General features: G+C 35.4%; 1 protein-coding gene across 6 annotated transcripts in view; it reads right to left on the reverse strand.

Annotated features, from left to right (window-relative positions):
- Positions 1-467: 467 nt before the first annotated feature.
- Positions 468-14,158, reverse strand: part of LOC105479879 (WD repeat domain 35) — a 64,054-nt gene continuing 50,363 nt past the window's right edge. For 2 of the 6 annotated variants that reach the window (XM_011738207.3, XM_011738208.3), the window contains 6 exons: positions 12,439-12,549; positions 11,320-11,484; positions 10,306-10,446; positions 9,436-9,592; positions 4,257-4,497; positions 468-3,927 (listed from right to left, as the gene is read on the reverse strand). In XM_011738207.3, coding sequence (XP_011736509.1) covers positions 3,777-3,927; positions 4,257-4,497; positions 9,436-9,592; positions 10,306-10,446; positions 11,320-11,484; positions 12,439-12,549 — 966 coding nt within the window. In that variant the 3' untranslated portion in view covers positions 468-3,776. Of the gene's footprint in view, positions 3,928-4,256; positions 4,498-7,252; positions 7,404-9,435; positions 9,593-10,305; positions 10,447-11,319; positions 11,485-12,438; positions 12,550-14,158 lie in introns of those variants that run through there. The other 4 variants (XM_011738206.3, XR_011611532.1, XM_071076272.1 and 1 more) reach the window with 4 other exon arrangements.

Here is a 14,158-nt window from a genome sequence, read left to right on the forward strand (position 1 = left end):
GAGACATTCTGCTTTGGGCCAAAGAAAGACAAACAGATCAATGGAACAGAAAAAGAAACCAGAAATTGGTACCTGCATATATGGACTTGTTTTTTTGTTTTGTTTTGTTTTTGGGTTTTTTTTTTTTTTTTTTTTCATATAATTGCACATCAGTGTGGAAAGGGTGGACTTCAATCAGCTGGAGGTATAATTTAATTTTTTTTAACTTTAGAGAAATATCTTAGGAGCTGATAGCTCTCATTATAAAGACATAATACAGCAATTTATTCAGTCTCTTGGGGTTTTTTCCCCCTTGTTTGGTAGCAAAAGTGGTACTGTATATCTATTGTACCTCCTGCTCCCTCTTCCCCTTCTCCACTCTGGAGCCCAATACCCTCCTAACCAACCCCCATCAGCATACTTAAATCAAGACAAAGCAAACACCATGTTCTCCATAAGTTATAAAGAAAACGTGGAATAAACACAAGTTATTTTTTCTTCAATGTTTATTATTTTCGCATTTTTTCACAATACTACATAAAATCTAAGATCTCAGCTCTTGGAATACAGAAAAATAATTTCAAAGTGTACTTTAGCAAAATAATTTATAATAAAATTAGCATTTGTGAATTAAGCATGTCAACATTACTGTGTTGCTTGTTAGGCACACTGCTTATTTGTACAGCTTCATCAGTCAGTTCCATCATTTCAATACTTTGGCCCACCACACCACTTTGAAACATGTAATTAAGGGCAAGTTTTATAATAAAAAAACAACTTGGCATTACTCAAAGGGAGTCAGTACACGTTTTTTGCAAGGAGAACAACATAACTGTTTAATGATGCTGTCTTCAGTATACTACCTAATTCTGTTTATGCAACTTCTCACCGGGTAATTGTTTTTTATGGTCAATTTTGCTTTTCTTTGTCCCCCTAGTCAAGGGAGAGTTTGTTAGTGTTGTTATCTTGAAATTGCCTTCATGTCGAATAAAACCAACTAGATCAATTCATAATACAGGTTTTTTCTCTAGTACTATTTACATACAAGACAAAGGTCCCCAAGACATTATGGCAGATCATTAAAACTTTAACAGATATAGATACCAAAGAGGCATAAGCTTTTACAAAAGTAAAAAAGATGTGTCTGTCCATATACATACGTGCACACACACACACATATACATATATGATAATTAGGTCCACAAGGTATGAGAGGTTGTTTTAAAAGATACTGGTTTCTGGATCCAACTGAATTAGAAATATCAACTACATATTGTTTAAATATCAACTAGATCCAGCAACTCAGAATCTACCTGGAGTAATTCATTGGTGGGAAAATTCTAGGGCTCAGGCAGCACAGAATTAGGGGGAAATGAGAAGGCTCCAAAAGAGAGTTTCCAAAGTTAGGTGAAGTCTGAGGAGTCAACAGGTGATCCTAGAATTAAAGCAAATGAAAGTGTAACCAACAAATCACAGTAAGGGGCCAGAGGCATGACAATCAAATGAATTCTCAGCTGATTCCTGAGATAGGAAAGGGAAGGAAGAAATACTCAAGCATTCAACCATGGACCAAGAATTGCAGCTCTGACCAAACTGTCCTGCAGGAACCTTTCAGACAGGCAAAGCTAGTAAGTGTGCCATCCCTACAACCCTGAACATTTCTCTTTCCTTGATGAAGCAGAGAATAGTCTCATCCCTAAAAATAGAAGTCCTGTGGAAAGATGTAAGTTCAACAGGAGATGTATTGTCTTAGACTTCTTTGTTAGAATGTGATTTTCTGATTTGGGGAAATTTTCCATTCTGGTATAGAAGAAAACAAATGAGAAAGCTGAAATTCATTGTGTTAAATTTAGATAAGTAAGTTAGTAACTTAGGAGACATATTAGACAAAAGTTAATAGAGCATGTATGTGTGACCACAGATAGAAAGGAGAAAGAGATATCAAATATTCATGAAGCATTAAAAATATGAAAAGCCACAAAGATATCAAATATTCATGACACACTAAGTATGCATGAGACATATAAAGCCCTCAATATGTGTGAGAAGTTGATTCAGTTACCCACTGAAGTTGATTCAGTGACACTCATTCTGGCCTGTCCTTACCCAAGAAATACAATAAAATTCATGGCTGCTCAGCAGACTAATAGGCAAGCTATTACTGTGGTAAAAGTGTACTGGCCCCTGAGACCCTTCTAGAGAACAAGTGTACGTCGTTGGCCTCAGGCACATTTCATCTGATTGAGTTGTCTGGCTCAAACGGCCACTCTGGTCCTCCTTGTAACCCCACTATTAGGGGAAAGCTTATGTGACAGAGTGTGAGTCAGGACATAAAAACATTACATAACCTATGATTCAGGTGTTGTGGTCTTTCCACCTCACTGGCACGCTACACTAACAGTGTTAATCTATCATTGCTTTCTCCTTGTTCCTCACTGTGTATTGCAAATTGGTTTAATAAACCAATGTATTTTGAGAATTTTTATTTGGTTTGTAAGGCTTTCTGTTCCTTGACCTCTGGGATAGCTTGCTAGGTAATGTATTTAGAGGCTACCATTGTACAAAGGTAATTTTCCACAAGGTACATAAATAGAGACAGAGACCTCAAAGACTTCTGGTCTCCTCTTTTTATTTAGGCCTATGAGCCCACTATCTATCCTAAGCTCATCTAGGCTCTAAATCTCTTCTCATAGCTCACTATTCCCAATCTGCAACATGCTGAACTTGCCTTGGTCTCTACAAGACAAAAACATCAGATTGAGAAAGTGTATTGTAGCTGCAATAACAAAGTTGCGTATCTCTATGTATTGCCTCTACTAAAGGTAAGCCAAACCTCAATAAAATAATCTTGATGAAATAGTGCAAAGTTCTGTCTTTAGCCACAAAATGGGAATTCATGAGAAATAAACAGAAAACATTATTTGCTATATAAAAGACATAAGAAATGGTCCATTACAGATCACAACTGTTTATCTTCTAAATTAATAATCCATGAAAACAGATGCATATCAAGAAAGAATCACTCCCTCAACAATACTTGTGTAAATAAAGGGTCCAGCTTAGTGACAATGTTTCAATAGAAGCTATAACTACAAAATGGATATTTTTGTTTGTTATTTTCATTATAAATAGAGCCAAGTTTTCTGCACAATCATATGAAAGTGTAAATTTCAAATGCCATCTCTTGAATGAAACTAAAAGGACAGGTTTTAAAATAGAGGAATAGGGCTATTAGAAACAATTTAGATTGTAAAAAATGTCTTAAAATGCCATCGCCTCACTTCTGAATATATAATAAAGAAGACATTCAACGCTTATTTAATTAACTATGGCTACAGAGAAAGCTCATTTCGCTATTACAATTGTTTAACTTCCTTGTAACATGGGTTATAAAAATTCTCTAAATTCAACTTTGCCCCACTCCCATGCCTCCCCTGCTCCCCACTCCCTTCAAGATTTTTTAACGAATTCAGTTACCTTGACATTGTGAGAAAAATATTTATTTGGAATATTCCCATGGTATCAAGTAACCAAATACAAGATAGACAAAAGAGAGAGGCAGACAGAAAATATGGTTGATTTTCATACATTTATATGAAAATCAGTCTTATTATTTCACAGTTGTATTGCTTTAAAAAATTATTTTATTAACATGTATTTTGTGCAAAAATTCAACTATAAATAATGAGGCTTATTTTCATACAAAACTCATAGAAATAAACCTTATTACACATACAGCATATAGCCATGTATATATGTTACCTATATTTTACAGTTACATACAGTTTATCATTCCTTTAAGCCACTGGACTATGGCATAAGGGGCAGAAGCTGTAGTGGCTTATTTCCTGGGCAAGGACACCATGCTTGCATACACTGCACATCCAGAATTGATACTCAGTGATCGGGCTTCCTGTGGCAACGCATGTTGGCAGTTTCCCTTCTCCACTGTAAAACAAGGGGAGAAACAATTCATTATACTTTAAAACTTCTCATTAGTCTAACTTAATTTATTTAATACACTTAAAAAAACCTAAAGAATAAAAATTCCAAGATTAATGTCAAATCATTTAAAAAAGTTTTTTCAAAAAAAAACCTTTCTTACAATGAAAAAATAAAAGCATGAATACACTTGTAAGAATAAATAAAATAGGGTATAATGTTAATGTGAATTGCTTCAAAATTTAGTGCTTTACTTCCTACATTAAACATTGTACATCTAGAAATCCAAGCTTCTAATAAGGTAGAATGACATCCACTAATTAAAATTAGCCTACCCTTCCATAAGGCTGTCCAATTCAGGTTTTCTGTTATCTTTTGAAGTATGTTTGGTGAATATTTCTAAAGCGAGGTCTTCATACTGCTGTTTCTGTTCTGAACTGAGGGTCTCTAAAGATTTAAGTTTAATGAAAGCTTTTGAACAAGTCCCAAAGGCTCTGCTGGCACATGCGCAGAGTGCTAGCAGAGAGTAGATCTCCACAGGAGGGATGATGTCTTCATAGTCTTTCAGATGAAGAGCTAAGAAAACAGGACAATGTGGGTTTTTAAAAATAATTATTATGGTATTATAAACATGCATAAGGAAGAATCTAAGTTAAGGTGTTTTCGTTGAACTTGCATGAACAAACTGAAAGCAAACAGTGTTGAGAGATGGGAGCACTAGGAGGAGGAACTAGGCTACATGATATCCAAGGGTCTGTGAAGCTGGCTAACAGCTCATCCTGTGAAAAGAATCACCACCAAATGCTACACATGGCTGTGCCAGCTCAGAAATACACACACACACACACACACACAATTTTGGTGTCAATTTTTCTTCAATTTATGTTAGAAATTTCTGTGGCACTTCAGAAACAGCAAATGAGTATTATACTATGTTAGTCATAAACTGCAAGATAATACCAGGTTTCCTTTTGTTAAAAAAAAAAAAAGCAAAACAATATAAGCAAAACAGTATAAAATAATATGTTTTTTTCTTTGTGTTTCTTTGGACAGATCATTGCTTTTGTATTACTGATTTTGTTGTTTGTCTCACTGAAACAATAGGATTTTGTGAAAAAGTGAAAATGAGTCTCCAAGTTGTCAGTTCAGACAATTCGAGTTACAGCATCTTATTTGCAATTATACTGGAGATAAAAATCTTTCTTTAAAATGCACTATAGACTTGGGCCTGTTGGGGGTGGGGACTAGGGGCGGCATAGCATTAGGAGAAATACCTAATGTAGATGACGGTTGAGGGGTGCAGCAAACCACCATGGCACATGTATACCTATGCAACAAACCTGCACGCTCTGCACATGTACCCCAGAACTTAAAGTATAATTTAAAAAATGCAGACTTAATATTTGATTTAATATTAAGACAATATTAGACTTGACATTAGATTTATAACCAATTTGTATCTTTTTCTTCTCTAGACCTTGGAATCTTAAAAATACTTTGTTATAGTATGTCAAAAATTTCATAAAACAAGCTTAAAACAATATATTCAAGTGTTTTACAATCAGAATCCTATAAACTGGTTCTGGGGTCAAGTATTTACAACAAAGTTTAGTAGAATAAATGTATATAAAATGTAATCATTCAGTTATAATAAACAATATCCTCTAATTTCATATCCAAAGCATAATAGGTTCAAGGGTAATACTTTACAGGTCATACATTGTTTCAGATCATTTTACCACTGACAAAAAAAAAAAATGAGGCATATAGAGATCTTCACCCAGTAGGTGAAGCATCTCAAGTTAAAGATCTAACTGTTCTTTTAAGTCTAAAAATGGTGTATAAATTGAATACGATACAGCTATTTTAAAAAGTGTATAATTTATATCATATACTAGTCAAAACTAAATGAAGGTCAGTTATAAAATAAACAAATAGAAAAATAATTTTTATATATAATAACCAATTAGAAAAAAAATTATACAACCTCATTGTTAATGACAACAATGTTATCATTAACATTGTTAATGTTAGGAATAAACTGAAAAATAAACGTTTAGAGCCAACAAGAAGAAAACTACAAATCTTTAGAAACACAGATACACAAGTGATTTCTAAAATGGACATTTCTGACAAATATCACATGTTCTCACTCATATGTGGGATCTAAAAAAGTTGACCTTGCAGAGCTTGCAGTGAGCCGAGATTGCGCCACTGTACTCTAGCCAGGGCGACAGAGCAAGACTCTGTCTAAAAAAAAAAAAAAAAAAAAAAAAAGTTGACCTTGGCTGGCAACATGGCCGAATAGGAACAGCTCCCAGCAAGATCGACGCAAAGGTGAGTGATTTCTGCATTTCCAACTGAGGTATCAGGTTCATCTCATTGGGACTGATTGGACAGTGGGTGAAGCCCAAGGAGGATGAACCAAAGCAGGGTGGGGCGTCACCTAACCTGGGAAGTGCAAGGGCATGGGGAAATAAATCCCTCTCCCAGCCAAGGGAAGCCATTAGGGACTCCAGCCCAGATACTGCACTTTTAACACAGTCTTCACAACCTGCAGACCAGGAGATTCCTTCCGGTGCCCACGCCACCAGGGCCCTGGGTTTCCAGCACAAAACTGGGCGGCCATTTGGGCTGACACCAAGCTAGCTGCAGGAGTTTTTTTTCATACCCCAGTGGCACCTGGAACATCAGCGAGACAGAACCGTTCACTCCCCCGGAAAGGGGGCTGAAGCCAGGGATCCAAGTGGTCTGGCTCAGCAGGTCCCACCCCCACGGAGCCCAGTAAGCTCAAGATTCACTGGCTTGAAAGTCTCGCGGTTAGCACAGCAGTCTGAGCTCAACCTGGGATGCTTGAGCTTGGTGGGGGAAGGGGCATCCACCATTGCTGAGGCTTAAGTAGGTGGTTTCACCCTCACAGTGTAAACAAAGCTGCTGGGAAGTTGAAACTGGGCGGAGCCCACCCCAGCTCGGCAAGGCCCCTGCAGCCAGACCGCCTCCTCTCCAGGCAGGACAACTCTGAAAAAAAGCCAGCAGCCCCAATCAGGGACTTATAGATAAAACTTCCACCTCCCTGGGACAGAGTACCTGGGGGAAGGGGCGGTTGTGGGCGCAGCTTCAGCAGACTTAGATGTCCCTAACTGGCAGCTCTGAAGACAGCAGCGGATCAACCAGCACAGCGTTCGAGCTCTGATAAGGGACAGACTGCCTCCTCAAGTGTGTCTCTGACCCCCGTGTATCCTGACTAGGAGACATCTCCTAGTGGGTCCCTGACCCCCACGCATCCTGACTAGGAGACACCTCCCAGTAGGGGCCAACAGAGACCACATACAGGAGAGCGTTGGCTGGTATCTGGCAGGTGCCCCTCTGGGACAAAGCTTCCAAAGGAGGAATAGGCAGCAATCTCTGCTGGTCTGCAGCCTCCACTGGTGATATCCAGGCAAACAGGGTCTGGAGTGGACCTCCAGCAAACTCCAGCAGACCTGCAGCAGAGGGGCCTGACTGTTAGAAGGAAAACTAACAAACAGAAAGGAATAGCATCAACATCAACAAAAAGGATGTCTACTCAGAGACCCCATCCAAAGGTCACTGACTTCAAAGACCAAAGGTAGATAAATCCATGAAGATGGGGAGAAACCAGCACAAAAAGGCTGAAAATTCCAAAAACCAAAATGCCTCTTCTCCTACAAAGGATCACAACTCCTCACCAGCAAGGGAACAAAACTGGATGGAGAATGAGTTTGATTAATTGACAGAAGCAGGTTTCAGAAGGTGGGTAATAACAAACTCCTCCCAGCTAAAGGAGCATGTTCTAACCCAATGCAAGGAAGCTAAGAACCTTGAAAAAAGGTTAGACGAATTGCTAACTAGAATTACCAGTTTTGAGAAGAACATAAATGACCTGATGGAGCTGAAAAACACAGCACGAAAACTTTGTGAAGCATACACAAGTATCAATAGCCAAATTGATCAAGCAGAAGAAAGGATATCAAAGATTGAAGATCAACTCAATGAAATAAAGCAAGAAAACAAGATTAGAGTAAAAAGAGTGAAAAGACGTGAACAAAGCCTCAAGAAATACGGGACTATGTGAAAAGGCCAAATCTACGTTTGATTGGTGTACTTGAAAGTGATGGGGAGAATGGAACCAAGCTGGAAAACATTCTTCAGGATATTATCCAGGAGAATTTCCCCAACCTAGCAAGGCAGGCCAACATTCAAATTCAGGAAATATAGAGAACACCACAAAGATACTCCTTGAGAAGAGCAACCCCAAGACACATATCGTCAGATTCACCAAGGTTGAAATGAAGGAAAAAATGTTAAGGGCAACCAGAGAGAAAGGTGGGATTACCCAAAAAGGGAAGCCCATCGGACTAACAGCAGATCTCTCGGCAGAAACCCTACAAGCCAGAAGAGAGTGGGGGCCAATATTCAACATTCTTAAAGAATTTTCAACCCAGAATTTCATATCCAGTCAAACTAAGCTTCATAAGCAAAGGAGAAATAAAATCAATGTGCAAAAATAACAAGCATTCCTCTACCCCAATGTCATGACAGTGCTTGCCACAGCCAAGCTGAAAGACCAGTAATGATTTAGTCATTCATATGCTTTGGCTTATAACATAATTATCATAATTACACTCTCTGGAGTTCATATATCTAAACTCTAGAATATTGTTATTGTTAAGAAGAGATTGAGATCCTGATTACCACATGTAAATAATCTTCTATCAATTACAGTACACAAATACCATGCAATATTAGGTAGAATGTTTACATAGATCTCTGTTTAAGAATGAGGAAAGAACTATAATATACTGCTGAGGGGAAAAAATCATAATCCTGTATGTAGAAACATCTAAAAGGAAGTTTACCCAAACCTTAGCAACGATTACCTCCGAGTTATAGGATTATTTTATAAATTATTAGATTATTTTACTTTTTCTTCATATTTTTGTTTTGGTTGAAATTATTAAAGTATCACTTTTATAAAACACAAGATAAATGCTATAGCAATGTATATGTAAAATATGGAAATATTTTAAAACATGGTTTTGAAAAAGTACATAAAAGTATGCCATGTTATACTCCCAATATTGTAAAGAATAAAATTATCTTAATGTATGTATTAAATATATTTTATGATTTTAAATATATGTATTAAGTATATTTAATATATACATGTATATATATTTTTCTCCAAAAAAATACTTGGCTATGAAGTATTTAACTTTGAATGGCTAGCCATATGAATGCTATACACGTTCTTTTTGCTTATCTCAAATTTCTGACGTTTCTGTGAACTATGTGTTTTCTCTGCATAAAAAAAAAAAACTTCAAAAATGGGTATGCATAAGACAAATTATATATAGCATAATCTCAAACGTAAGAAAATAAATCCACAGGAAAAAATGTTATTGAAGGCCACATAAAGGCAAATTGAAGAAGCTGGCCCTTCACACTCAATTTATAATATTCAGACATACTATACACATTAGGTGACATGCCCACCTGTCTTCAGTGCAGTGTCCACATATCCCTCATAGAGCTGCCTCTGTGCAAGTATAAAGAAGTGGTAAGCCTCTGCCCCTCTCCATGCATTATCTGTGAAACGATCTGTTGTAGACAGAACTTCCTCTTCCAGCAAACCAGCCAAAGCAGAAGTGGCCTACAAGTAAAGTCAGCCCACACTTTGCATCAGTACAAACACACACACAGCATCAACTCCCGAATAACAACAGTCATTAAAGTATCTAAACGAGCAGATTTTATCATTACTAAACTATGATTACAGACTTTTTTTTAAGAGATGAGGTATTACTGTCACCCAAGCTGGAATGCAGTTGCATGGTCATAGCTCACTGCAGTCTCAAACTCACGGACTCAAGTGATCCTCCCACCTAAGCCTCCCTAGTCACTGAGATTACTGGTGTGAGCCACTGCACCCAAAACAGACTTAATTTTTTAGTATAATTCATAGTTTGTTAAACTGGTATGAATAAATTTTAAAATATAACTAATTAGATTTTAAGTTAATCAGACATTCTTTTACGCATTAAAATAATATATCTAGGAAAGTTTTAAAACTCACTGATGAGAAAGGAGGATTTCCAGGTAAGTAAAATTTTTTAACAAAAATAAGACATTAAAGCAAAGACTACAGATTAGTATTATAGAAAAACAATTTCAATATTTCTAGGTAGAAATTTCTAAATTTGAATACTAATTCTAAATCAGTCATTATTTTTCTTCATATCATTTAAAGAAACAAATGCAGACACGCAAATTAAATGACCTGTCCATAAGAGAAGTTTGACAGTCTCTTTCTCTTTTTTCTTAAACACTTCGGATGATTTAATGTTATTTAACCTGCTACTTTACCTCTGAACTTTTTCCTTTAACTTTTCCTCGCTGGGCATTCTTCATCTGTTCATGATATTGCTCTATAAGTAAGGCTGACAGTACATAGAGCTTCTTGACACGTAAAGGTTTACTTCCTTTCTTTGCCTCTTCATCTGCAATCTTAAACATTTTTAAAAATTGAGGGAAGTTACTTCTTATCTATATTTGTACAAATATAATCATTTCCAAAACTAACAAATTTGATTCCCTAGAAAAGGAGGAAAATCAGTAAGATGGAATATAAATACCACCTATTTAAGATAAATATTTTAAAACCTATCTTCGTTTCATTAGTACCTATACATATTTAGTTCTTTCCTTAGTGTTTAGCCCTAGGAGTTGCAACTCAGATCACTCTTAGAAAATGAGAGGTGCTGTTAGATAACTACATCAGAATAAAGAAAGTGTTGATGATATGCTGGTATTTTCCATAACACAAAGATTTTTAAAATAATGTTCCAAGTACACAAAGAAATCATGGTGTTAACACGGTGCATTCTTCAGAAGCTGAAACTTATTTAAATGATTTTGAGAGAAATTTTTCCTTTTTCATTAAATTAAATGGGAATAGAATAGAACGTAAAATGTGTATACATTAATACTATACTAATTATCTTCCCTCCAAATAAATATTATGTAAAGTGTAATATTTAAAACTTGTACATTTAAAATAACTCAAAACTCTATTATCAACAAAATTTAATTCCCTGTTGTAGAAATTTGTACTTTGTAGTTTCAGCACTTTCTTTAACTCTTTGTTAACTCCAGTATTCAACATACAATTGTTTAGGTATTAGTAAGTTGCTAATATTAATAAACATCTTTGTTGGTAAAAGGCAGTAACACTAAAATAATGTATACAGAAGCAATAAAACCAGAGTGGTTTTTTTGTAATAAATATTTGTTTCCAAAGAAAATGGAGAATGTGCTCTTTCATATATTAAAATATTGTGACTGGAACAAATCAAATATTCACCAAGATTTTTACATTACCTTAAACATCAGTTTAGCAGCATCAAAAAAGTAATTGGCTTTCCGATAGAGTTCTATGGCATCAAGAGTTTTATTCTTTTCCAGTAAATGAGATGCATACCTAGCTAATAGAGATCCAATTTCTTTCATACTATGATTTTGAGCCAATTCAACAGCTTTGTTCCACTAGGAGAAAAATTACACCATTCAGTCACCCAAGTATTTACAGTCACATATATCATAAAATTCACACAAGAAAGCTTTAACTTTATAATAAAAGCCCAATTTCCAAATTAAAAATGGTTATATTTTTAAAATAGCATTTAAAATCACAGCAACACAAGTTCTATAAGCATACGTCAAAATGATTAAGTGAACTCTAAGACTCTGATTTGCTTAAGAAATACATGTGAAAATGAAAGTTTCAAAGTTTATAATTATATTAATCTTGTAATTCTCATCTTACAAAACGTCAAGCAAGAAAAAGATATACTTGTTTACATTGTATAATAAAACAAAATATGCAATTTCAGTTGTGAAAAAATCCTACCAGATTTGACATTTAAAAATTATTTTTATAAAGCAAATGAGGTTTTAAAAATACTTTAAGAAAAATATTAAAAGAATACATTGATTGTCAATAGTTTCTGTAATAATTCTGTACTTTTAGTTTAATTTCAGCTCTTAAAAATATCAAATGTATGTTTTCTATAAAGGAAAAGGAAAACAGATTTGCCAAAATAAATATTGATAAAGTAACTCGATTCCTTCCTCAGGCAATGACCGACTATTAACTGGTCCTTCTTTGGAAACAAAACCCAACCCTAATAAAATGCAGAAAATTATGAAATTACTTCCAGACAAAAACTTGCCAGACTAAAAGCACAGGGTTTGTTCATGCTCCCATACTGAGCTGGCTATAAGTGGGTCACCCCTCACGGTAGCACTTTAAGAGGTAAGTGTAACTTTCTTGGTCCTCAAGAGAATACCTGCCTGGCTCCTTTCATAAAATTCATGTCAGGCTCTCCAACCCTTACATTGCCAATAATCTTTAAAAGATCACTAGGGTGACTTTAATTTGGCTTGACTTAAAAATTCCTAAGACAACAAGCTGCACAGACAGAAAGTTTCAGTTCCTACTTGGTTGAGATGTACGCAGGTATCTACCGCTGCCTTTGGTTGATTACATTTCAAAAATGCAGTCACTGCTTGTTCACACATCCCAACTCTGACAAACATTTGTGCTATTTCCTGTACAAACAAAACAATACTATCAGATTTCATAGAGCAAAGGAATTACTTATATTTTAATTTAACAAAACTCCGTAGGGACGTATGAGTATTAAATTTACTGGTAGTTACAGATTTTTCTTGTAAACAGACGCAAGGGCAGAGGGTACAATTGAGAACGGATGCTAAGGCCTCACTTCTATAAAACCAGAGCTTCACTGGCTCAAGCTGTGGATGTGATAATTTTAACAAGGCCCTGAAGACACTGCACTCCTTTCTTTTCTCAGTTCAGTAGCTAGTACACAGAAATGTCAAGCTCCAAAACAAATCCCCCACAACTGCGTGAAAAAAACCTTTATGTCAATTGGTGGTATACTCAGGGCTAATTATTAACTAGAGGCTTAAGGGAAATCTCACATCCATAGAGTTCTCAAATACCTCTGTAAAGAAATGTCCTAGAGAAGTCTGCCATTAATCAATTCAGGAAGCTAGACCCAAAACAGAGCTCCCTTGGAAAGTGGTGGCAGTAAGGAAGAACCACCACCACCACCACCACCACCACCACCACCACAACAAGAAATCTTACTTGTTCAGCTGCACTGGCCATTTTCAGAACACCATTTTTTTTCTTTCAGAATATCTAATTAGCCAGAGGTTTTCCCTCCCCAACCCTTCTACAATATTTTTAGAAGTATGAAAATATATTTTATATCCAACTATCTTTTTAAAAGCAATGCTTATATTTTTCTGATTATAAGGGAATATATTCTAATTGTAAAAAAAAAAATTACAAAACATGAAAAAGTGAAATTACTCATAATCTTATCATTTATAAGAAACCTCTCTCAATAGTCTGGTGTAATTTCTTAACATCTTTGTCCGATGAATATATATGTATATGTTTATGTTGTACACAATCATACAATACATAATTTTGTATCCCGTATTTCCTATTTAAATATTATGTACACTTTCCCACAATATTAAAAATTCCTCTATAACTCTATTTAAAACTTATAATACTAAAATCTTTACTATTTTAGTTATTTAATTATTATTATAGTTATAATTACTTAGTATTTACTCAGGAATATTACTATTCTGGATACCCTACAGCAAAACGTTTGTTGGCGTCATAAGACACATCTAACAGACAACACTAATGGAGGATACACTCTTCGCTATACCCCAGGGTTCTAAGTAATTTCAGTTTCTTTCCTACTCAAGAAAACCCATAGGATTGAAAATAAGGGGGAGTGAAAATACCATTACAGAGATAACTTCTCAAATTCACAATAGGGAAAACTGAATTGCCATAATTCTATACTTATCTATTAGCTAATAGGCAAAATCTTTGAAGTAGAACTCACAACTGATATACGTTCAGACTCTGCAGTTGAGAGCCGCCAGCTGTACAAGTATTGTACAGCTCAGTGATTTACATATTAAACACATAAAATACAAACTTATTTACAGTATTCAACAATTAATTAAGAGGCTCTAAAAGAACATTCGAAAGCAAGAGAACTCTTTCGATTTCTCTTTTAACTTGAAATACTTTATTGTTATATAACATAATAAAAGTTGAGCAATCATTTTAAACTTAAGTTACAGCAAATTTCAAACAATT

This window comes from Macaca nemestrina, chromosome 13 (assembly GCF_043159975.1).
Source record: "Macaca nemestrina isolate mMacNem1 chromosome 13, mMacNem.hap1, whole genome shotgun sequence".
NCBI lineage: Eukaryota > Metazoa > Chordata > Mammalia > Primates > Cercopithecidae > Macaca > Macaca nemestrina.